The sequence below is a fragment of the Poromitra crassiceps genome (genome assembly GCF_964638095.1).
Source record: "Poromitra crassiceps genome assembly, chromosome: 10".
Classification (NCBI taxonomy): Eukaryota; Metazoa; Chordata; class Actinopteri; order Beryciformes; family Melamphaidae; genus Poromitra; species Poromitra crassiceps.
In genome coordinates, this window is record NC_139631.1 from 5,444,512 (window position 1) to 5,469,344 (window position 24,833).

At 43.9% G+C, this 24,833-nt stretch overlaps 3 protein-coding genes across 6 annotated transcripts in view; 1 reads left to right on the forward strand and 2 right to left on the reverse strand.

Annotated features, from left to right (window-relative positions):
* Positions 1–4,966, reverse strand: part of ppil2 (peptidylprolyl isomerase (cyclophilin)-like 2) — a 30,635-nt gene extending 25,669 nt beyond the window's left edge. Inside the window, exons 1-9 of the mRNA XM_083644904.1 lie at positions 4,833–4,966; positions 2,759–2,808; positions 2,381–2,426; positions 2,181–2,243; positions 1,573–1,624; positions 1,174–1,225; positions 473–564; positions 271–360; positions 85–160 (exon numbers count right to left, since the gene is read on the reverse strand). Of these exons, the coding sequence (XP_083501030.1) occupies positions 85–160; positions 271–360; positions 473–564; positions 1,174–1,225; positions 1,573–1,624; positions 2,181–2,243; positions 2,381–2,426; positions 2,759–2,808; positions 4,833–4,864 (553 nt within the window). The 5' untranslated portion in view covers positions 4,865–4,966. The remainder of the gene's footprint in view (positions 1–84; positions 161–270; positions 361–472; positions 565–1,173; positions 1,226–1,572; positions 1,625–2,180; positions 2,244–2,380; positions 2,427–2,758; positions 2,809–4,832) is intronic.
* A 755-nt stretch (positions 4,967–5,721) lies between these two features.
* On the reverse strand, positions 5,722–23,290 carry LOC310783843 (STAM-binding protein-like A). 4 transcript variants are annotated; one of them, XM_083644741.1, is made up of 10 exons: positions 23,157–23,290; positions 16,259–16,609; positions 13,129–13,204; positions 12,932–13,027; positions 11,814–12,234; positions 11,486–11,610; positions 10,274–10,411; positions 9,900–10,012; positions 9,595–9,694; positions 5,722–7,840 (listed from the first exon to the last, which is right to left on the reverse strand). In XM_083644741.1, the coding sequence occupies exons 2-10, from the start codon at positions 16,585–16,587 to the stop codon at positions 7,709–7,711; spliced, it is 1,530 nt and encodes a 509-aa protein (XP_083500867.1). In that variant the 5' UTR covers positions 16,588–16,609; positions 23,157–23,290; the 3' UTR covers positions 5,722–7,708. The 4 variants fall into 4 exon arrangements, with proteins under 4 accessions (XP_083500867.1, XP_083500869.1, XP_083500870.1 ...); XM_083644743.1 differs by having other exon boundaries at positions 5,722–7,847; XM_083644744.1 differs by having other exon boundaries at positions 16,259–16,483; positions 23,157–23,266.
* Positions 20,089–24,833, forward strand: part of slc39a14 (solute carrier family 39 member 14) — a gene marked incomplete at its 5' end in the record, with an annotated part of 36,473 nt that continues 31,728 nt past the window's right edge. Inside the window, 2 exons of the mRNA XM_083644696.1 lie at positions 20,089–20,093; positions 20,211–20,383. Coding sequence (XP_083500822.1) covers positions 20,089–20,093; positions 20,211–20,383 — 178 coding nt within the window. The remainder of the gene's footprint in view (positions 20,094–20,210; positions 20,384–24,833) is intronic.

Consider the following 24,833-nt stretch of genomic DNA (forward strand, 5'->3'; position numbering starts at 1 on the left):
TATGAATTTCCTTCCACCCTATATAAGCAATTGACAGATGGGCGCTCATGGCTGTGTGATAAATGGCTGCTGCCTGTGACTCACCGGGATCCAACACTTTGAGGTTGTTCTTCACATGGAAGAAGTCGGAAACATTGAATTTGTCCAGGTTTGTGGGGTCCTAAGAAGGCAAAGAACACTAAATCACATTCTTCATCATAAACACAGACTTTCTCAAAATAGATAGCTTTCCTCTAAATCATGCACTTCCAACACAAAGTGACAGCCCACCTGCAGTATTATAATGTCCTTTCTGGTGAAGGCTTCGTCAGTCAGCAGATCTTTGAAACTCTTGGTCTTGATGTTGAGTTGCTCCACAGCCTGAGTGAAAACAGACAAATCTCATATAAGCCAAAGATCTCTGTGCACAAACTACGGTCGGTGATTTGCGCTCTATAGAATCAATAATGGGAAAGGGTGCGAGTTCACCAACCTCGTGCGAAAACACGTTGCCAGTGACCTTGTTGGCAACAATGTGGGAATTATTGGTGAAGACGTTGTACAGGACCGGGCAGTGATACTTTCCTACAACAAAAAGAAAGAACATCAGAACAGGTCAGAGCAGCGGAGTCGCTCCCGCAGGCTGAAAACTCATCTCCTCAAGCTTTCCCCACATATCTCCTCTCTCCACAACTCCTCTCTCCACAACTCCTCTCTCCACATCTCCTCTCTCCACATCTCCTCTCTCCATAACTCCTCTCTCCACAACTCCTCTCTCCACATCTCCTCTCTCCACAACTCCTCTCTCCACAACTCCTCTCTCCACAACTCCTCTCTCCACATCTCCTTTCTCCACTTGCTCCAATTTGCAGTCATGTAAAAAGGAAAATTACCGTCTACAGCTCTCCTTCGCTCACATGTTCTTTTTCTAGCCATTCTCACGCAGCAATATTGTCAGGAAACTGTGGCTCTGACCCTTACACTCCTTACAATCGTTTGTTTGTAATGACGTGGGAAGTGAAGATTATTCTATAACCTCATTCATTGTAAGTTGCTCTGGATGAGAGTGTCAGCTTAGCTATAGATCAGAAATGTATATGTAAAATGTGTAAAATGTATCCAGTATGTACAAAAGCCACTGTATTTCTACATCAACTGCACATTTCTAATTGTTAAAGTACAGTAAACACATACCATCATTGTTCTTGGCGATGTTGAGCTTAATGAGGTTCTTCACTTCAAGCTTCTGTGGGAAATAAACAGAAACGGAGGCGTTACTAGGCAAAACGAAACAATGCTGAAAGGCTGATCTAGGAAATTCAAGAGCTTATCATATAGATCAGTGGTTCTTAATTGGGTCCAGGGGCCACCAGGGGTCCGTGGGAGAGTTCTATTGGGTCTGCAGCAAACTGATGAATTATTACATTTTGCCATGTTATCATAGAAGAAGTTAAAGGCCCATTGTGTAAGACTCAGACATTTCTAAGCATTACTGACACTAGTGGGTCACTGTGGCCTGTTCCACTGTCAGTTGTTGATTACCGTACTGTTTACATACTTTATGCAAGCTGATGTGTTTTGTTGTTCCCTCACCTCTCCTGAGATCGGATTGGTCCCGTACTTCTTGATCCACGGGACAATGCTCCTGGGACACAAGGAAGAGAGGAAGTGGATGTTAATTCAAGGTCCACCCAGATCTCTTTCATCAGCCTATTTCAGTTTCAAAGCATTAAAAGTGACATAAATTAAAACCAGGAGTGCAACAACAAGCATTCATCTTCGGGTACAAAATGTTTTTGTTTTATCAGCGGCCATCAAATATTAAATATTAAAATCGCTATTTCCAACGTTTCACGATCATAAGGCATTCCAATGCATTTACAATTGCCATTGTTCTACATTTTGATCATGTTGAAACACTTGTGTTGCCAGCGGTGAGCTTATTGAATCTTCCTCTTAATTGTTTAATCCTGTGATACTTTGACAGCTGCTAATGAAAGGACACCGTCCTTATCTAGTTTGATTATAGGAGATTTACATAAACAGGAAGAGCTACACAACATATGCCTGTATACATTCGGGTTTTTACTCATCTGCATGAGTATTACATCAACATTGAATGTCAGCAGACAGTCAGCATGTCACGTAGTCAAAACACCTTATTTGAAAAGGTTGACTTGTTCTTAGCATCAACTACTCACAACAGGTCAAAGACGACTCCCTCGTCAGTGCAGACTGGATACTCAAATGGTTGAAGGGACAAGCTGAAAAGTTTAAGAGCAAAAACATAATGAGATAAGTGGTATGTCATTTACCATTACTCAGCTAAAAAACATTCTGATCAGCAACAGTGTCAACTCAGAGTGTCTTTTCATTTACTAGAAGACAAACCATGTCTTACCTGCAGTGGTCAAACGGCAGCCGTCTGAAGTTTGCCTGCGGAATTTCTGAAATGGAAAATCAAAGAAAATAAAACTGATAAATATGCAGACAACGTTTCTATGATACACCCACTGGAGACGATTGTGAAAAAGTTGGGCTTTATAGTTGCATTTTGGACTGAGTAAATAAATGCATAATCAGTTATGAAAACAGGTTTGTTAGGCGCCATACAAATTCAGTACAGTAGTGTAGAAAATAACGTGCTAAGAAAAGAACAAAATATACAAGCTTTATCAGGCTTAATGGAATTTTCCAGTAAAAGTTGCAGTTTGTTGTGTCTCCAAGCGAAACTGGAACAGATTATTTATCATAATGGAGAAAAATAAAAGAAAACTACCTGTTCGCTTCCCTCCATAGAAGTGAGTGTATTCCGAACATGTAATATACCTATCAGGAGACAAAATCCACACATAAATGAGAGGAAAGACAATAAAGCAACAAAAAATAAAAAGTAAAGGTAATGTTAAATAACAAAAGAGAAAAAGACAGTCATTAAAAATATACATGATAAAAGAGTGTCACAGAACAATACAACAGGCAAATACAATGTAAATCATATAGGCCTAAATAAATGTATAAAAGCCTATCTGCAAATAGCGAGTGTTAGGAAGTGATTTAAACAACATTGCCTAAGCTCCTGGTAGGATGAAGCAAAGACTAGAGGCTCAGACATACACAGCCTTCTCATTTTTGGGGTTTAACCCAGTCTTTGGACTAGCTCAGTTAAATAGCTGTGGCCAAACAAGTCAAAGAACCTACATTTAATCAATAACATATTCAAATCTATTCTGAAACTAGTAGCACGTTATGTTTACATTTTGTATTCATATAGGATATTAGTTTAAATAAAATTATAGTGATACATTATATTTGCTGTAGTATTTGTGTAATGCTAACATTCTAAAATGTAGCTATGATAGTTCAATCATGAGAGGCCAGTTGGTAGGATTTAACAAACTTTATTTAGCAATCGGGGGGATCCCTATCCTAGCCTATGCAGATGCCCTCCTCTCGCCTCAAGAGGAGCGCCACTGTCCAATGGAGTCATGCGCCAAAGTATTTGCCATGCATGCCGATTGCTAAATAAAGTTAGTTAAATCCTACCAACTGGCCTCTCATGATTGAAGTGAGGTTTCCAGACCAAATTTCAAGCAGAAGGCCACACATGCATAACCTGATCACCCCACGACATCAGTCAAGTTCTAGTATGACGTCAGCTATGTTGTGGTCAGTCAAGTCCAAGTATGACGTCAGTTAATTCTCATATATACTGTATAGCAAGGGTTCTACGTCACCTCTCTCTCTCTGGCCGATCATAGCAGCAGCTAGCTTCACGGCAGTCCATCTCCCCTGAAGCTGTCCTCGGAAGCGTCGTTTTGCCCCACCCATCTCCCCAGTCCGCCACCAACGAGTCGACTCCTGTAGGATCCCCCACGGGGGAAAGATCCCCTATCCTAAACTATGCAGATGCCCTCCTCTTACCTCAAGAGGAGCGCCACTGTCCAATGGAGTCACGTATGACTCCCTTGTCAGGTGGCACTCCTCTTGAGGTGAGAGGAGGGCATCTGAATAGGCTAGGATAGAGAATCCCCCCAAAAGGAAGATCTAATTTCCGGTGGTTAATTGAGATCAATCCGTAACTTTGACTGGCCTTCAACTTGGCGTCTTACAGCAACTGACGGCTGGCGCTTCCCAACTTGGCCTGGCCTTCAGCCTTGGTGACTTAACTTGGCGCTTCCAGACGTGGATGACTTATGGCCCGGGAGGTTTATATTGGAGGTGACTTAGGGCTTTATGCAGTGGAGATGGCTTAGGCCAAGTTAGGCGTTTATACAGTGGAGAGGAGGGCATCTGCATAGGCTAGGATAGGGAATTCCCACAATCCATTGGACAGTGGCGCTCCTCTTGAGGCAAGAGGAGGGCATCTGCATAGGCTAGGATACAGGAGTCAAGACTCGTTGGTGGCGGACTGGGGAGGTGGGGCAAAACGACGCTTCGAGGACAGCTTCAGGGGAGATGGATGACGTCATATCTGACGTCATACTTGGACTTGACTGACCACAACATAGCTGACGTCATACTAGAACTTGACTGACGTCGCGGGGTGATCAGGTTATGCATGTGTGGCCTTCTGCTTGGAATTTGGTCTGGAAACCTTACTCGTTAGCTAACGTTACGTTATTTAACAAAGATAATGAAGAAGTATTTTCACGTCACTGCTAAAATACGAGCACAATTTGACTAAAATGAACTAAAATAACATAATCCTAGCGCGTTGAGGCTATCATAATCCTAAACGCAATATAACACTAGAGTTAATGTTAGCCGAGTAACGTTAGCCAGCTAAGCTAATAACAATAACAAGCACTTTTCCTTTGTATGAGATATTGTGAACGATAGCTCTGACTTACATTTTGTCTTTTTGATGCTGGCGCTTCCCCATTTTGAATGTTGGTGTCGATCAAAGAAAGAGAATCGTGTTTTTTTAATCTAACTCCGACAATTACCAAGAGCTAGCTACAGAACCACTCCACCACCGTAGCTTTATTTACTTCCTGGTAATCTTCTTCTTCTTCGTAATTTGTGGCAGTTTAGCCGCAAATTATTGTGTGCTCTGCTGCCCTCCACAGGATAAAAATAAATTGACATTCACTCTACCTAAATAACTTTTATTTAGAAGACAATTTACTACACAGACTGAATTGTCAACTCGTTACACTCCATTTCCGTCTCCAGAAGCAGCCAAAACTCAACTCGGTGGAGTGGACGGATTCGGTCTGGACCCAGGCAACCACTGCGCCTGAGATGACAGAAATGCCTGTCAGAACTTTCCCTACCACATTAGAAATATTCAGAAATCTCAGGCCAACATCCATCACATCTGATCAATTTCCCCTCTACCCACATAAAACCTTGTTTTACTCATAATAACCTGCTTGTTCATTATGTTACTGAATGATATGTTCGCTTGATAACCCCTCACAATATCTGTTTCAGCAAAGCTCTTTGCTCTCCTCTTATCTTTGCAAATTCCCCCTTTGATCCTTTGCCATCAGTGATTAGCTCCCTCCCTTCACAATGCAAACACTTTGCCTAGTGTGTCTTTATATTCCCTGAGTCACTGTGTATAGTAATCCCTGCACGCCTTCGCTGAATACTTTACTTTATGGCTATTATATAAATGTCTTAACTACGTGACTATGCTTTGATTTTGTATTGGGTATCCCATTGGGAAAATAACACACAAATGAAAATAAGAGAAGAAATCCATCTACAATGAGTTTATTTTGTCTTGGCATTTAATTCATTGAAGGTATTCTCACATGTATGGCTAATTATTTACTTCTTCTAACAAGAGAAGGCAGCAAACATAAATGGTTATCGGTATGAACCATGGCCAGGTGGTTAGTAATGTACAGTAGAAGGTACATTTAAATTGCCTGTTGCACACATTTCTTCTGAAGCATGGACACCTCATCCAGGCACCACCCCCTCAGCCCACTCCCCTTAAAAAAACAAAGAAGAACACTTAAGAGGTGGATCCATCATAAACAGGAACTTGATTTGGAAACAAAACCCTTTTTAGATACAGAGTGATATATCGTGTGGTGATGTTTTTGTATACAAAAATATATATTACAGAGCAGCAACACTGCCTGCATACCTGAGTTACAACTGGCTTTCAGTTTCTCTTAGCACTCAACAGCTTACTAAGGAAACACCAACTCAAAAGAATAGAGAAAGACTTGAGTCAACTATAGGACGAATCAGCATGTTTGTAACCAACAGATTTACTCTACTTCCTTAACTGCCGTTTGTTTTAAACAGCAGTTCATGGTGAAACCATGCCCCCTTTGTACTCAAAATCAGTGCTTCTCAAAGTGGGGTCCTTGAGGGGGTCCCCAGCAAAAAGGAGAATAATTTATTTTCACTATAATTCCATCCATAAGTAACAATGATAGAATGTATGACTATTTTGGTCATAGGTTTCATACATTTCCTGTAATAAAACATCTAAAAGCAAAACTATTATCAGATGGGGGACCATGGCGCGAAATCTTATGAAATGGGGGTCTGTGGTCTAATTTGTGTCAGTTTAGGGGTCCTTGACGTGAAAAAGTTTGAGAACGACTGCTCTAAATACTCCTTCATACTTTAAGAAACACACTATTTAAACTTTAAACAAGTCACCACTTTTAGGACTCCATCTCGTTGATTCAGTTTTATTTGATCTTGTGTACCATTTGAGATTTGAGAAATCGCATTTATGTTTTATACTTGGGGGCAGCTGTAGCTCACGAGGTAGAGCGGGTCATCCACTAATCTCTTTGGACAAAAGAGGTCGGTGGTTCGATCCCCACCTCCTTCAGTCTGCATGTCCTTGGGCAAGATACTGAACCCCAAATTGCTCATGATGGCTGTGCCAGCCCCCCCCCGTGTGGTAGCTTGCAGCCATCTGTGTATAAATGTCTGTGTGAATGTACCTACTCACTGTAAAGCGCTTTACCATTTATACTTTTTTCAACCTATACAAGACCCTAAGGAGTCAGGAACTCACTCTAGGATGCTGTGCTTTTTACTAAATTCACACATATTAAAACTGCGACAGTTCACACAACCTTAACACTACATACACATATTATACATGAGACCCTTTGGCTACTTCTGCTCTCAGAATAGTAAAATATAAGGAATGTGATAACGTATATAGTTTTTGAGATATTCACTTTTATTTGGCACAGCTTTTCAACTTTATTTCAGACTAGTTTCTGCTGCAGTGGTACCCGGAAGTACTTTTTGTTGTTGTTGTTGGGATGTCACGCTGATTCATCCTATAGATAGACTTTATGCTCCAATGTTATGAGACACCAAATGAATCTTCTCGTCCTTGGCACTTATCTGTCGGGCATGCCCAAACCTTGGTGAAAATTATAGAACAACAGTTAGGCTGAAGATATATCCAATAGATCCGGACAAACATATATGGTCATTAATAACAAAAACAAAAGGCGGTAAAGAAGGGAACTAGGGCACATGTCGACGAGAGCGGAGGAGTTGAAGAGCCAGAGGTTTGCCCATCCATCAGGTGGAGAGAAGTTGTTTGCTTGGAAAGTGCAATAATATGAAGAAACTTTAACGGAACAAAACAGTGCAATGTTGTCCTCTTCAAGAACAACTGAGGTCCATGGGAATGGTCAAACGATGATGGCCGGTATTCACTCAGTACCGTCTTGAAAAAAAGAAAAGGAAAAAAATAGTGTTTTCTCAAAGAAGACATCCGCACCGGTTAGATTAGACAGTCTGTGAGTGTAGACAGTCTGTGAGTGAGAGAGACAGTCTGTGAGCGTAGTGGTCGGAGGGGAAAACAATCACCGCAAATCCAACATGGACACTGTCCCATCGGTGATGGTGATATGTCCTGCGTGCTGAAACAAGAAAATCAGATCAGATTTGTTGTGTTTTTTACTAACAGACAAAAATAACGGTACAACACAAAACACAGAATTGACGCAGAAGCATAAACATGATGTAAAAATCATCGGAAAAGAAGTGATTAAGGTTGTGTGTCCCACAGTCAGAGTGTACTCACTGTAAAAACATATATACAGTGTGCATGTCTGTATGGTCCCACAGTCAGAGTGTACTCACTGTAAAAACATATATACAGTGTGCATGTCTGTATGGTCTCACAGTCAGAGTGTACTCACTGTAAAAACATATATACAGTATGCATGTCTGTATGGTCCCAGTCAGAGTGTACTCACTGTAAAAACATAATATAGTGTGCATGTCTGTATGGTCCCACAGTCAGTGTGTACTCACTGTAAAAACATATATACAGTGTGCATGTCTGTATGGTCCCACAGTCAGAGTGTACTCACTGTAAAAACATATATACAGTATGCATGTCTGTATGGTCCCACAGTCAGTGTACTCACTGTAAAAACATATATACAGTGTGCATGTCTGTATGGTCCCACAGTCAGAGTGTACTCACTGTAAAAACATATATACAGTGTGCATGTCTGTATGGTCCCACAGTCAGAGTGTACTCACTGTAAAAACATATATACAGTGTGCATGTCTGTATGGTCCCACAGTCAGAGTGTACTCACTGTAAAAACATATATACAGTGTGCATGTCTGGATGGTCCCACAGTCAGAGTGTACTCACTGTAAAAACATATATACAGTGTGCATGTCTGGATGGTCCCACAGTCAGAGTGTACTCACTGTAAAAACATTGATCTATACAGTATGCATGTCTGTATGGTCCCACAGTCAGAGTGTACTCACTGTAAAAACATATATACAGTGTGCATGTCTGGATGGTCCCACAGTCAGAGTGTACTCACTGTAAAAACATTGATCTATACAGTAGGCTATGCATGTCTGGATGGTCCCACAGTCAGAGTGTACTCACTGTAAAAACATTGATCTATACAGTATGCATGTCTGTATGGTCCCACAGTCAGAGTGTACTCACTGTAAAAACATTGATCTATACAGTATGCATGTCTGTATGGTCCCACAGTCAGAGTGTACTCACTGTAAAAACATACAGTATATACAGTGTGCATGTCTGGATGGTCCCACAGTCAGAGTGTACTCACTGTAAAAACATATATACAGTATGCATGTCTGTATGGTCCCACAGTCAGAGTGTACTCACTGTAAAAACATATATACAGTATGCATGTCTGTATGGTCCCACAGTCAGAGTGTACTCACTGTAAAAACACTGATCTATACAGTATGCATGTCTGTATGGTCCCACAGTCAGAGTGTACTCACTGTAAAAACACTGATCTATACAGTATGCATGTCTGTATGGTCCCACAGTCAGAGTGTACTCACTGTAAAAACACTGATCTATACAGTATGCATGTCTGTATGGTCCCACAGTCAGAGTGTACTCACTGTAAAAACACTGATCTATACAGTATGCATGTCTGTATGGTCCCACAGTCAGAGTGTACTCACTGTAAAAACACTGATCTATACAGTATGCATGTCTGTATGGTCCCACAGTCAGAGTGTACTCACTGTAAAAACACTGATCTATACAGTATGCATGTCTGTATGGTCCCACAGTCAGAGTGTACTCACTGTAAAAACACTGATCTATACAGTATGCATGTCTGTATGGTCCCACAGTCAGAGTGTACTCACTGTAAAAAGAGGGGGATCTTTGCTATGAGGGTGAAAGCCCTTCTGTTTACACGTGGAGATTTCATCTGTTCCGCGATCTGTCAATCTGAAGTAGCCGATTCTGCAATGACAAACGTAACAAACACAATCATTCCAGTCTTAACGATTAGAAAACACCTTTGTTTACCCTGCTTTGAAACACAAAATGGCTGCTGTGAAAAGGTTCTATGTTCATATACTGTCATGTGATATAAATATCCAACCCCCCCCCCCCCCCCATTTAAGACAGAAGCATTTATGTTTTCCACGTCAGCCAACAGACTCACTCGTTGAACTTGGGTGAGCAGACGATAGCGATAGCCTCCGGTAGCATCATCTGGTAGGAGCAGTGTGTGTGGAGGTCTACACTGGACAGGAAGGCCGTCTGTGTGGGGTGAGTCTGGGGAACACATGGTGGGTCCCATGTCAGGTCACATGTCCAGTTGCTTCAGTGTACACAGACGCACACATACTACAATAATGAAGGTTTGGCCAATATAACAGCTTCTAACTCATACATCTGGTTTGCCAAACCACATTCTGCAGTAGTATGTCAGCGCTCTCTCAGCAGTAGCCTACTGTACACGTGCAACATTGACCCACGTCACTGGTTTACGCTGATGTTCACAGGTCATATTTGGACAGATGGTGAGTGACTCACATGGATCCAGCCCAGGGTGATGAGGTCGTACTGGTCCTGGATGAGGAAGAGCTCCTCTTCATTTTCTGTGTCACAATAGTCTGGTCCGCCGGACTGCTTTGGCACGATCACATGGGTCACGGTAAACGCATTTCTGGTCTGGACCAGGCACAAAAAACACACACACAATATATATATATATTTTTTCTTTTCATACATGCATATCCGCTGTCTGTCCCTAGTTATTTAAAGGATAATTCAATTTCTTTTTACAACCTGGACCTTATTTCCAGCTTTAAATTTAAATTTCTAAGTCACCCTGGTAAGTCCACTTTGATTCCCATGCACTGAAACGCTCATTTGTTTTGAAGTGCGACCTGAAAACGAGGCATGTGAAATGCTTGTATTTACTGTACCGACACACAGCAGTTCACATCATTATTATATGATATAGACAATGAGAAAATTAAAGCTGGAAATAAGCTCCAAGTTGTATAAAACCAGCATTCTTCTTTAAGGAGTCTGCCTGAAGCAAATGAGGTTGTAACTGGTTTTGCTGCTGGCAAACACACAAGGTAATCATTTTCCCAGAAATGGAACGTGTAAGAGAGAGAGAGAGAGAGAGAGAGAAAAACCAAGAAAAGCAAAACTAAAGACATTTCCCGATGTGTTCCATCCCCCTGGTGTGGAGTCAGCTGATGTCTCCGTTTCATTCAAAACTTCACATCCACATGATTCAGCCTCCCAGGCTACTTACTGCTGTAAAGAAGGAATCTGCTCATAGTCATTCCTTACACATTCCCAGCCTGGGAAACCCTAACCCTAACCCTGGGGGAAGGAAAACATCATGGAATTGCATCGCCTGAGATGGTGACAATTTATATCATTTATAATATACCCAATATTAATTAAACATGTACATCATGTGCTTGTTTTCATTGTTGTCAATGCTTAATAAAGGCATTGGGGAGGGGGGCTCTGTCTCTGGCAATGCAGCTCAATGACGTAGAATGTATTCTCATTGATCTTAACTCTCATAAGAGCAGGGAAAAAATCCTCAGTCACATTCTGTTGGATTTGAGGAAAACGTTTGTTACAAAAAGAACATTTTGGTGACATTCACCCATAAGCCGATTTTCTTTTCTTCCTGCAGCAGATTCCCTAAGCAGGAACGTGGGGCTTTAGCACAGTCATTCTGCTCCACTGGCAGCTGTTGTTTTTCCAAAGTCTTACCAGTTTGCCACACAGGATGCCGCAAGTCTCTACGGCTCGGCTCGTGTTGGCCTCTGCCAACCTCAGAAAACTCCGGCACAGCTCTGCGGGGACTGCCAACTCCCGAACGGCATCCACCATTGTATCTGCAAAGATAATGCAGTGGAAAATATACAAGAGTTGAATGGAAAACTTCTGAAATGAAACAAGGCATGGTGTCAACAGGGAAATTAAGTAGGTCAGGGGGGAAAACGGCTCAGAAGAATAAATACTTCAAAGTGGGAGTGGTGTAGTATTTAAATCCTCTGAAGGCCGGCCCCCTCCTTTCAGGATGAGATGATGAACTCACTGTTGTTACCGGGGCTGACCAGAGATCCGGGGCTGACCAGAGATCCGGGCTTGAGCGACCGGTCGAAGGTGGGCGCGGCGGAGGCGGGCGTGCTGCCGGGGGCGCGGCTGTAGTGGTGGTTGTTGCCGCCGGACAGGTCGCCCGGGCTGTGCGGGGGGGTGGGCGAGACGGTGTAGGGAGGCGGGGGGCCCTGGATGCCCGGCAGGAGGGGCGTGTCGGGCGGAGGCGTGCCCGGCGGGGCGAACTCCAGCAGCACCCGCTGCCGCTCCTTCTCCAGCTCCTGGCGGCGGATCATCTCCTCGAAGGCGCTGAACTGCTCCTGCTCCCGCTGGCGGCGCTGCAGCTCGGCCACGCGCTCCCGCTCCGCGTCCAGCGCGCGCTGCTTCGACTGCTCCCGCGCCATCACTTCCTCCTCCGCTTTCTGAGCACAACGTGTACGACATTTCACTCACGTCAGCGCAGGGCAGAGGAGGCGCACTTCAAAAATATCTCAATTTAGGGTGTCCGTAATGAACAAAGTGTACCCAAAAACAAATGCATAGTGTTTTTTTCTCTCACAATTTGTGTTGTATCAATCAGCGATAGAAAGTAGCACAACATGCATTAATTTATATTACAAATGTCACAGATTATTACTTTAAAAAAGGTATATAGGGCAGGTGTGTAGCTCATCTCCTCACCAACTCGCACCTTTTCAACTGCTGAACTATGGAGGTACATCATCTCTAAAAAAAAAGTTTTTCTTTGAACCTTTGCAGACCTCGAAAAGGTGATTATATAAAAAAAATGTAATCTTACATTTCTACAATTTCTTTCTGTGCTCCTGTCTCAGTCCAAATTCTCTCTCTCGCTGCAGTACAGAGAGCAGCAGCAAGGTGTTTAACTACATCTAAGAGATGTGACCATATTAGCCTTAGACCTGTGTAGGAGGAGATACGTTCTATCCCATGTGTGCAATTCCAACTAGTTGTAGGTCAATACAGGTCATAGATTACTTCATGACCCTTTACATGTTCCATCATTTTCTTATGCAACTTTTCATCAATATCTCTTAATGAAAATGTATGAAAATATCACCGCATGATGAGAGCGAGTGTTTCTGCGACTGACAGTTTTACCTTTTTGACAAGGTGCTGTGCATACTCCTGGTCAAATCTCCTCAGAAGAGCCTTCTTCAGGATCTCTGCTTGAGGAAAGGCGATGTCCTTCAGTTTCTGCAAGAGGATGGGAATTCAAAATGTTAAACTTGAACACTTCCTTCAGGGAGAATAATGATAATCAGTTGCACAGGACATAACAAAGACTGTATGAACACCTTGAGTGTGTCCTTCTTCTCGGGAATGTTAGCCGTTTTGTAATCTCGATGCTTGGGAAGTTTCTCAATAAAGAGCCTGGACAAAGAAACACACAACAAAGAACCCCCAACATTATTAACCCATCAGAGTTTACATCACTAACATTAACCCATCAGAGTTTACATCACTAACATTAACCCATCAGAGTTTACATCACTGACTAACATTAACCCATCAGAGTTTACATCACTAACATTAACCCATCAGAGTTTACATCACTAACATTAACCCATCAGAGTTTACATCACTGACTAACATTAACCCATCAGAGTTTACATCACTAACATTAACCCATGAGAGTTTACATCACTGACTAACATTAACCCATCAGAGTTTACATCACTAACATTAACCCATCAGAGTTTACATCACTAACATTAACCCATCAGAGTTTACATCACTGACTAACATTAACCCATCAGAGTTTACATCACTGACTAACATTAACCCATCAGAGTTTACATCACTAACATTAACCCATCAGAGTTTACATCACTAACATTAACCCATCAGAGTTTACATCACTGACTAACATTAACCCATCAGAGTTTACATCACTGACTAACATTAACCCATCAGAGTTTACATCACTAACATTAACCCATCAGAGTTTACATCACTGACTAACATTAACCCATCAGAGTTTACATCACTAACATTAACCCATCAGAGTTTACATCACTAACATTAACCCATCAGAGTTTACATCACTAACATTAAACCATCAGAGTTTACATCACTAACATTAACCCATCAGAGTTTACATCACTAACATTAACCCATCAGAGTTTACATCACTAACATTAACCCATCAGAGTTTACATCACTAACATTAACCCATCAGAGTTTACATCACTGACTAACATTAACCCATCAGAGTTTACATCACTGACTAACATTAACCCATCAGAGTTTACATCACTGACTAACATTAACCCATCAGAGTTTACATCACTAACATTAACCCATCAGAGTTTACATCACTAACATTAACCCATCAGAGTTTACATCACTGACTAACATTAACCCATCAGAGTTTACATCACTGACTAACATTAACCCATCAGAGTTTACATCACTGACTAACATTAACCCATCAGAGTTTACATCACTGACTAACATTAACCCATCAGAGTTTACATCACTGACTAACATTAACCCATCAGACTTCACATCACTGACTGCATTGAGCGAACCTGATTCAAAGCACTGGGCTGAAGCTTGACTTTCAGAAGCATGACTGATGTCCTTGAAAGCTGGAGTGAAATCAAAGCAGGAAAAATTTAATTTAGCATAAAGGCGACCCCTACACATGATCCGCAGCAAAACAGCTCTGCGCCCGCTGTCCCGTTGTTTTCCTATAGGGGGAGAGCGGCGCTTCTCAACTAGGCAGCAGCGCTACCCTTAACGACAAGCTCAATTTTGACACTTTGCTCTGCACTCAAAGTTCAAAATATCTCAACGCTGTCTGGCTGTTATGTCGTTCTCAACCGTGTTTCCACCTCCGGAGTCTACCACGTCTGCTAACGTTATGTTGTGTTTTCAGCCTGAACCGCAACCATGTCATCTTATCCGATGACCTGATGAATCGTTGGAATAATCTGTAGATGACTAAAATAATGGATAGCTGCAGCCAGAGTTAAAACCTCAGACGCACTGACCGCACTTACTAGTTAAAAGCTCAGACTCACTGACCGCACTTACTAGTTAAAAGCTCAGACTCATTGACCGCACTACTAGTTAAAAGCTCAGACTCATTGACCACACTACTAGTTAAAAGCTCAGACTCACTGACCGCACTACTAGTTAAAACATCAGACTCATTGACCACACTACTAGTTAAAAGCTCAGACTCACTGACCACACTACTAGTTAAAAGCTCAGACTCACTGACCACACTACTAGTTAAAAGCTCAGACTCACTGACCACACTACTAGTTAAAAGCTCAGACTCACTGAGCACACCACTAGTTAAAAGCTCAGACTCACTGAGCACACTACTAGTTAAAACATCAGACTCACTGTCCGCACTACTAGTTAAAAGCTCAGACTCACTGAACACACTACTAGTTAAAAGCTCAGACTCACTGACCACACTACTAGTTAAAACATCAGACTCACTGAACACAGTACACTACTAGTTAAAAGCTCAGACTCACTGAGCACACTACTAGTTAAAACATCAGACTCACTGTCCGCACTACTAGTTAAAAGCTCAGACTCACTGAACACACTACTAGTTAAAACCTCAGACTCACTGAGCACACTACTAGTTAAAACCTCAGACTCACTGAGTACACTACTAGTTAAAAGCTCAGACTCACTTAACACACTACTAGTTAAAACCTCAGACTCACTGAGCACACTACTAGTTAAAACCTCAGACTCACTGAGTACACTACTAGTTAAAACCTCAGACTCACTGAGCACACTGCTAGTTAAAACCTCAGACTCACTGAGTACACTACTAGTTAAAACCTCAGACTCACTGAGCACACTACTAGTTAAAACCTCAGACTCACTGAGTACACTACTAGTTAAAACATCAGACTCACTGAACACACTACTAGTTAAAAGCTCAGACTCACTGAGCACACTACTAGTTAAAAGCTCAGACTCACTGACCACACTACTAGTTAAAAGCTCAGACTCACTGAGCACACTCCTTACTAGTTAAAAGCTCAGACTCACTGAGCACACTACTAGTTAAAAGCTCAGACTCACTGACCACACTACTAGTTAAAAGCTCAGACTCACTGAGCACACTACTAGTTAAAAGCTCAGACTCACTGAGCACACTCCTTACTAGTTAAAAGCTCAGACTCACTGACCACACTACTTACTAGTTAAAAGCTCAGACTCACTGACCACACTACTAGTTAAAAGCTCAGACTCACTGAGCACACTACTAGTTAAAAGCTCAGACTCACTGAGCACACTCCTTACTAGTTAAAAGCTCAGACTCACTGACCACACTCCTTACTAGTTAAAAGCTCAGACTCACTGACCACACTACTTACTAGTTAAAAGCTCAGACTCACTGACCACACTACTAGTTAAAACTTCAGACTCACTGAGCACACTACGTACGTGATATACTTGTTGTAGAGGACAAAGGCGTGCTCGATGTTGCCCTCCTCTGTGTAGATGTTCGCCATGCGGATCATCTCCATGCCGGAGCGGAAGTAGCGGCGTGGGGGAACGTCTTCGTTCACTTCCACTGAGCTGCCCTTCTTGGTCAGCGCGCGGACGCGCTCCTCCGGCGTCAGGCTTGTGTCAGTGTGGTCTGCCATGACTACAGCCCAACCTGGTACACTGGGAAGACAGGACAGGCTCGTGTCAGTGTGGTCTGCCATGACTACAGCCCAACCTGGTACACTGGGAAGACAGGACAGGCTCGTGTCAGTGTGGTCTGCCATGACTACAGCCCAACCTGGTACACTGGGAAGACAGGAGAAATATTTGATACAGTCAGTGCAGGATCTGCATGTTAACACTAGCCCCTTTCACACGGCCTGTGAAAGCCATGATCGTTGCGACATCATAAGTCGGTCTCTATCGCAGTTTTTAATAATAATAATAATAATACATAAGTTTTATATAGCGCTTTTCTGGGGAACTCAAAGACGCTTTACAATACATAGAAAAGTAATACAATAAACAAAACTAAATAACAAGAATGAAAACAAATACAGGTCAATAGATTGCAGAGATGGAATGGTGGTTAGAGGTAGAAGTCAGATATTGTAGGCTGTTTTGAAGAGGTGGGATTTGAGTTGGGTTTTGAAGGAGGTGAGTGAGTCCGAGTTTCTGATAATGAGGGGCAGAGAGTTCCAGAGGGTTGGGGAAGCGATGGCAAAGGCTCTGTCCCCCGTGGTGCGGTGCTTGGTTTTGGTGATGGGGGTTAGGAGGTTGGCATCAGCAGAGCGGAGACGGCGGGTGGGGGAGTGGCGCTGGAGGAGATCTGTTAGGTAAGAGGGGGCCAGATTATTGAGGGCTTTGTAGGTGATGAGCAGGATTTTGAAGTGGATGCGGTGTTGAATGGGGAGCCAGTGGAGATGTTGGAGGATGGGTGTGATGTGTTCTCTGGAGCGGGAGTGGGTGAGTAATCGGGCAGCTGAGTTTTGGACATATTGCAGTTTACGGAGGACAGTGGAAGGGAGGCCATAGAGGATGCTGTTGCAGTAATCTAGTCTGGAGGTGATGAAGGCGTGGATGAGTATTTCGGCGGCTGAGGGGGAGAGAGTGGGGCGGAGTCGTGCAATGTTTCGGAGGTGAAAGAAGGATGTTTTGGTGATGTTATTGATGTGTGACTTGAAGGAGAGTGTGGGATCCAAGATGACGCCGAGATTTCTGACCAGAGGGGAGGGGGTGACTGTATGTCCATCAATGCAGAGTGAGAGGTTCTGGGAGGAGGGGAGGAGGGATTTTGGGCCAAAGATCATGATTTCTGATTTATTGCAGTTGAGTTTGAGGAAGTTGTTGGTCATCCAGGTTTTTATTTCAGTGAGACAGTCAGTGAGGGTGGTGAGAGTGGCAGGGGTGATGGTTTTGGTGGAGATATAAAGCTGGGTGTCGTCAGCGTAGCAGTGAAATTGTAGTCCATGGCGGCGAATGATGTGACCTAGGGGGAGCATGTAAAGGATGAAGAGAAGGGGACCAAGCACCGAGCCTTGGGGGACTCCGTGTAATACTGGGGTGGTGTGGGATTTGCAGTTGTTTATGGAGATGAAGTGAAAGCGGTCAGACAGGTAGGATGTGAGCCAGGAGAGTGCTGTGCCGGTTATGCCAATTGATTTTAAGTGACTGAGGAGGATGGAGTGGTTGATGGTGTCGAAGGCTGCACTGAGGTCGAGGAGGAGGAGAATGGTGAGGGAGCCAGAATCAGAGGAGAGGAGGAGGTCGTTGGTGACTTTGAGTAGTGCTGTTTCGGTACTGTGGTGTGATCTGAAGCCGGATTGGAATGTTTCATAAAGCTGGTTGGTGTGGAGGTATTGTTTGAGTTGAGTTGCGACGGTGCGTTCCAGTATTTTAGAGAGAAATGGGAGGTTGGAGATGGGTCTGAAGTTGTTGGGGTTGTCGGAATCCAGGCCGGGTTTTTTGAGGGTGGGTGTGATGGCAGCGAGCTTGAGCGGGGAAGGGACGATACCAGAAGTGAGGGAGGAGTTTATGATGTCGGTGATGAGTGGGGCAAGAGGAGAGAGACAGGCTTTGACGAGGCTGGAGGGGATGGGGTCCAGGGGGCAGGTGGTGGATTTTATGCCAGAGAGTTGTTCACAGAGGTCAGATGAGGTTATGGGGGAGAAGGCTGGAAAGCAGTGGGCTGTTGACAGGGAAGGTGCAGGGTCCAGATCGGGGGTGATGGCAGAGGAGGTGGTGGCTAGCTGGTTGTGGATGTTTTCAATTTTAGAGTGGAAGAAGGAGAGGAAGTTGTTGCATTTGTCCGAGGTGAATGATGGTGAGATATTGTCCAGTGGTTTGAGGAGCTTGTTGATGGTGGAAAACAGAGTGCGGGGGTTGGAGGATCCGGAGTGTATGATGTCAGAGTAGAAGGTGGAGCGGGCGTTGTTGAGTGCAGACTTGTATTGATGAATGAGTTCTTTGTGGGCCAGTGTGTGAACAGTGAGTCCGGTTTTTTTGTAGAGGCGTTCCATTTGTCTGCATTGTTTTTTGAGGATGTGCAGTTCAGGGGTGTACCAGGGGGCGGAGTGAATGAATGTGACGGTTTTTGTTTTTATGGGGGCAAGCTGGTTGAGGCAGGTGGACAGTGTATGGTTGTAGAAGTTGACAAGGTCCATGGGAGCCGGGTTAACAGGGAGGGAGAGGTTGGATATGGTGTTGGATAGACAGGTAGAGAAGGAAATGGGGCAGATGGATTTGAGATTACGGAAGGTTATTGTGCGGTCTTGTTTGGGGTGGGGAACAGGGATGTTGATGTCCAGTGTGATAGCAAGATGGTCGGAGATGGTGAGGTCAGTGTTAGAGATGCTGTTGATGTGGAGGCCAGTTGTGCAAACCAAGTCCAGGATGTGTCCGCGGGTGTGGGTAGGGAAATTGACATGTTGGGTGAAGTTAAAACAGTTGAGTATGTCCAGGAAGTCTATTGCACTTTTGCAGTCCGGGGAGTCAATGTGGAAGTTGAAGTCGCCAAGAAGTAAAACAGACAGTGAGTATGTGGACAGTTGTGTGAGGAATTCTGAGAAGTCGGATAGGAAGGAGGGGTTGGGTTTGGGAGGACGGTAGATGAGAGCAATGAGTAGAGATGTGGAGCCAGGAAGTATGAAAGCCAGGTGTTCAAAGGAAGGTGCAGCAGGGATGGAGAGTGGTCGGGGGTTTAGGTCTTGCTGGTAGATGACAGCAGTTCCTCCTCCTCGTCCCTCAGTGCGTGGGTTGTTTAAGTATAAGTATCCAGCGGGGGTGGTTTGATTGAGTGAGAGATAGTCGTGGGGTTTTTGCCAGGTTTCAGTGAGACAGAGCAGATCCAGTTTATTGTCAATGATGAACTCGTTGAGAATGAGACTTTTATTGTTGAGGGATCTTGTATTAAACAGGGTGATTTTTAGGTGCTTTTGTTTTGAAGTTGAATTTGCGGAAGTGGTTATTTTGCGGAGGTTCAAAGTATTCACGTGGGGGTTGATCTGATGACGTGCATTGTTGTGATGACGGAAGGCGGAAGTGCAGGAGCTGTTTTCGGAGTTGGACCAGAGAGATGGGATGCAGTTTATGGCGGTGGATTTATAGACAAACTTGCGGCGGGAGCTTCTATGGATGTAGCGGTGGCGTCGTAGCAGTCCGGAGTTTGTTATTGCTGTGATGAATTGCGTAGGAGGAGGCGATTGATGGTTTAGCCGGAGGAGTTGCGTGGTTGAGTAACGTAGTGCCATGGCCGAAGCAGTACTGGAACAGATGTTGAATGAAAGATGCGGTAGGCACGTTGGCAGTAGAGAGACAAGCAAAACAAGCAGCAGCATTGTGGATGGAGAGGCTTGGTGTTCTGGGCCGTGGCCCGTTGTAGTGGACGGCAGCGTTCTCACCGGGCCAGGTGGAGGCCTGCCCGGGATCTGCCTTCAGCCGCGGGCGCGGCGGTGTTCTTCGGCGGTAGTGGAAGGCAGCGGTCCCAGCCAACAGGGGCTAACCGCACCGTGACAGGTGGAGGCCTGTCCGGGATCTACCTTCCAGCAAGCGGTGGTGGAATAGAAGTCCGGCTGGACACAGGTGAGTGCCAAGCGCAAAACTAGTAATCCAGATGGAGTGAGATGGATTGTTATTTCAGGCCGATAGCCGAGTTTTCTGTTTTGGACAGCCGATGACAGTGGCAGATTGAGTCCAAACAGATCAAAATGAAAATATAGAAACTAAAACTAATTCAAACTATTTGCTAAACGGAGGGAGAAGCGGCAGCCAAAAGCGCGCCAGCGTCCTCTCCACAACCGTTAGTGTTGCTGACACTTTTTCTCCCAATACGCTCGCACCAGCTTTCCCAAGTTTTTTTCTTTCTTCTTTTTTGTGTGCGTCTCGATAAATCCCTCTGTAAGTCGTAGGTAGGAATATTTCCCCTGAACAGCTGTTCACATCTCCATGGCAACGCGATAACATCATGCTGGAATGCCTCCTCGCGCTGTGTAAAAGCATTGGCTGTGTAAAAAGGCAACGCTGACTCGAGTCATTTGCGGGCCTTCGTAACGAACGACAATATTGCGGGATCTCTGTGTAAAAGCCACATGTACCTCAGTTGTTCACAAAACTGCCAGGATGGTAGTGCTAATTTAAGTTACAATCCAGAAACCATAGCACTGTTTTCACACATTTTAGATCACTTTACTCACCCTTGATATGGATATGATCTTAACTAGGGTTGGCACCATGGACGATGCCATCGACCTCTGACCCTTCTACATCGGACCATCGTGATTATCTGTTCTAATTCAAATTTGGCAGATTTAATAATAAAAAAGGCTAACTCCACTCAACCGCGACACATGGGGGACGCACGGGCGGCATTAAACAAGCGGCAAAGCGTACCTTATCCCCAGTTCAGAGAAGTGGTAAAGCGGAGAGGAAGAGAAGATAAGCAGGTCGGTTGTGTTGTGAAAATGTTAAGAAAGAAGAAACTTCACGTTCTTTCCCGTTTTCAACCCAATGTGAGTAATGTTACAAGTCTTCAACTGTGAATTCAACTCGCCTGTTTCCAGGAACTCTCTCCATTACATACTGTGTAGGCTGCCTGCTGCTGTGTTTCTATCTCTCCTTAACGTAACCCAATGTTAGGTTAAAAACTGAGCCCACACAAATCTAACGTTAGCCGCCAGTAATTCTGCCCCTTTTCTGCCAGCTAGTTAAATTAAACACACACACGTTGTTGGTCACGATCTTTAACGTTAACGTTTGATTGTTTCGCGCCTTTCAATATTGCTGGTAGTGATAGCCTACTGTTTGAATTGCCTGGCTCTGTGCTGTAGTAGTAGCCTATCCAAGCCCGCTGGTCTCTCATGACATGTAGAGCTCAGCTGTCCTGTTGTAAACGTGAACGTACATTGCAGTTGCGCAGTCAAACGGCACCGCATGGACTTCATAATAATCATTAATTAACCCCACCCCCGTCAACGACGATGCCATCGTCCATCGCGATGTTTCACTGTGGAACCATCGCGATGGTTATTTAGGTGACATCGCACAACCCTAATCTGAACACTGGAGTGTTATTCTTAAATCATATTTATTTTTGCACTTAGGAAAGCAATTGAAGACACACACACATCAGCGTAAAGAAGTATACAGTAGACTCTATATTGTGCCAGTTTCCCTGCCTAGTAGACACACCCCCATGGCTTGAGACTCAGTGATACATTTGCTGGGATTGTCACTTGTAGCATGCTTTATGTTTGATGTGTTAAAAGCACAGTTATGTCTCATTATGTAAACGAGCAATTATCAGTGATGTCACCACCAGCAATGTACAATTCTGATATCACTAGTGATGTCACTTGAGCAAGCCATTCTGAGCAAGCTTGATCATAGTAATTACTGATCAAATGGATAATTTGATATTGTTTGACATAATGTATGGTGTCTTGTAAGCCCATGTGGGCTGGGCCGCTTTTGGTGCATGACACTTGAGAAAGATCTTCATCTTCATCTTCTTCTACTACTACTTCTACTACTACTATAGTTCCTAAAATATATATATCGTTTTCATTTATTGCTCAAATGAAGACGAGTGTGGGCATCCTTCATCAGAAAGTATTTTGAGGGTTTGCTTTGATTTGGTCATGACTTCTTCAGCTGCTATTTTCAACAGCCACAAACAAAGTAACGTTATATCAAGAGAAAACCAAAGGAAATCGGATCCGAAGCTCAGCTCATGCAGTGTGGCACTGATAAAGGGAAACGTGAGCTGGAGCTGAGGGAGTTGAGCAGCAGTCGAGGTGCGCATTGGATTTCATCTGGACAGTGGCCAGCTGAATGTCAAATGTCACAGCTGATGACAGTCGAATGTGAGCAGTTGATACACACAACGCTACACAGTGTTAGAACAGGACTGTCTTTATAATCACGTGTGCTGCTAACCTGTAAAGGCCAACTACAGAGTGAGTTTCCTTGGAAACGAGCTGCAGCACGGCGCCTAGGACTCGCTACATCCATCCATCCATGACTACATCGCTCAGAGACAATCCCAGGCAGAGGGAATAGGTGGGTAAAGTGAGCTTGTCGGCCCTTTCAGCCCACAGAGTTCTGTTAAGGATATTCGCTCATCTCATTTAAAGACCTTGCGGTCTTGCCTTAACACCCACACGTCAAAACAGTGCATTTCCACTGCATGGTGTCCTGGCGCTGTGTTAGCACTGTCACGGTAGTGATTGTCTGATGTTAACTCAACGACGTCGCGTTAGCTTGGTTAGCTACGCTAAATGCTAGCTAATTTAGCAAAACTAGATTACGATCGACCGTGTAGCTAGCTACCACTGAAGCGTTTAATCTACATTCTTACCTGGTCAAGCTGTAAACTGTAATCCCCAGCGGCCTACATACAGCTGAGCTAGATCAAAAATAAAGTAAAATCACAGAAGACAAGCAATCAAAGTGGCTCTGAGCTGCTGCTGCTGCTGCGCCCATAGATGCGCCTACATCCGTACACTTCCGCAATTAAAACAACTTCCGCTTGACGAATTATCACCTTTGAGAGAGAGAGTAGAGAAGGAGAGGCGAATATTCTATTTTAAACTTGTTTTCACTTTTTGGGAGAATGTCATGTTTTACTATAAAAAGATGAATCACTCAGTAGGTAAAATAAAAAGACGATATAATATTGTTATTGTTGTGTTTTGTACATGTTTTGTATGATTTTGATCATGACCATTCAACATTTCATCCAGTAGATGGCGACAAACGCCACTGCCACTGACGACACGGCGGCGCGAGGGGAGGGGGTGTGAATCGTCGACGTCACCAGAAATGCCCCACATCCTACTGCACGCGCTGCTGAGGACGCTGTGTTTTCTTCTGTTGAATGGAATGGAGCACACAGGAGGAAAGCATCCCGCACTGATTATTGACCTCGCGCCCCTCCGCATCTGTCACTCTCACACCGAACAAGTGACACATCTCTAACGTGTCACAAGGAGGACATTGTTGAAGACAGTTGACGTCGAGCCTTCTTTCCCCTCAAACAGCATCACTGGGTAAGCTATATGGTTAATCATGGCAGGCTAAAGTAGCTAAACGAGCTAGTGGCTGAAGCTAGCTCAATCCTGCCCGTTAGTTTATGCATTCATTCGCTTCACTTTTATTAGCTATTCCGATGGGGGTTTCCACGGCTAGTTAACGCTAGCTAACTTAGCTCTTCCTGAAGCATGGCTATATCGAGGTTGGTTGATTTTGCCCGCTAGCTAACGTTAATGTTGCTGGCTTGTCGGTTCTTCCTCTCCATCATCACTAAACGCTAGTGTCCGTCACCAGCAGCAGTTTGTTTTGTCAGAGAAAGTGTGAATGAGTAACGTTATATATGTTTGTGTTTGTGTGTGTGCGCGCGCGCGCGCGTGAGAGAGAGAGATGAACATGAACAAGAACAACCTTGAGTAATGAGCAATCTTCCTATTCATATACAGTAACCAAACGACCTATGCCTAGATAATGACATTAGTGCTGCTGTTCATCTGCTATCCCTTTATTTGTATTCTCTCTGACTATGAGCATACTTTTCAACATAAACTCTTTAAATCCGTTTCATAGCCACTCTCCCTTTTCATCTCTGACCACTAAGTTGTCTGCTGGGCAGAAGTAGGGTGAATGAGTCAAACCAGCTTATTTCTAAGACCTATAATATTATGTTGATTGTTGAGTGGTCTTTTTCAGATGTGCAGCTTGTGAACAGACAAGGCAGGCAGGCAACTGCCTGGGGCCCCAGTCCGTTAGGGCCCTCTGAGGGCTGACAAAGTTGACTCCACAGCAGTGAGTGACCACAAACCCCTCTCCAACAACCAATGGACAATTTGCAATGACATTGAAACCTCCCTAAAGGGGCTCCATGTCATCCCCTGTGAATTAACTTTCAGTTTCAATTCAAGAGAAGGTATGTGACTCATTCCCATCAAAATACGTGCATGATTCACGTATTCTCTTCAATTGAAAGTGAATGAAATTAAGAAGTTATCTGGAAGTCAAAACG

Coding starts and splice junctions, on each gene's coding strand:
- LOC310783843 (XM_083644741.1), bottom strand. CDS start 16,587: ATGGCAGACCACACTGACACGAGCCTGTCCTGTCTTCCCAGTGTACCA. Junction 13,028..13,128: donor AGAAGAAGGACACACTCAAG/GTGTTCATACAG, acceptor ATCCTCTTGCAG/AAACTGAAGGACATCGCCTT. Junction 9,695..9,899: donor TGCTCACCCAAGTTCAACGA/GTGAGTCTGTTG, acceptor TTGTCATTGCAG/AATCGGCTACTTCAGATTGA.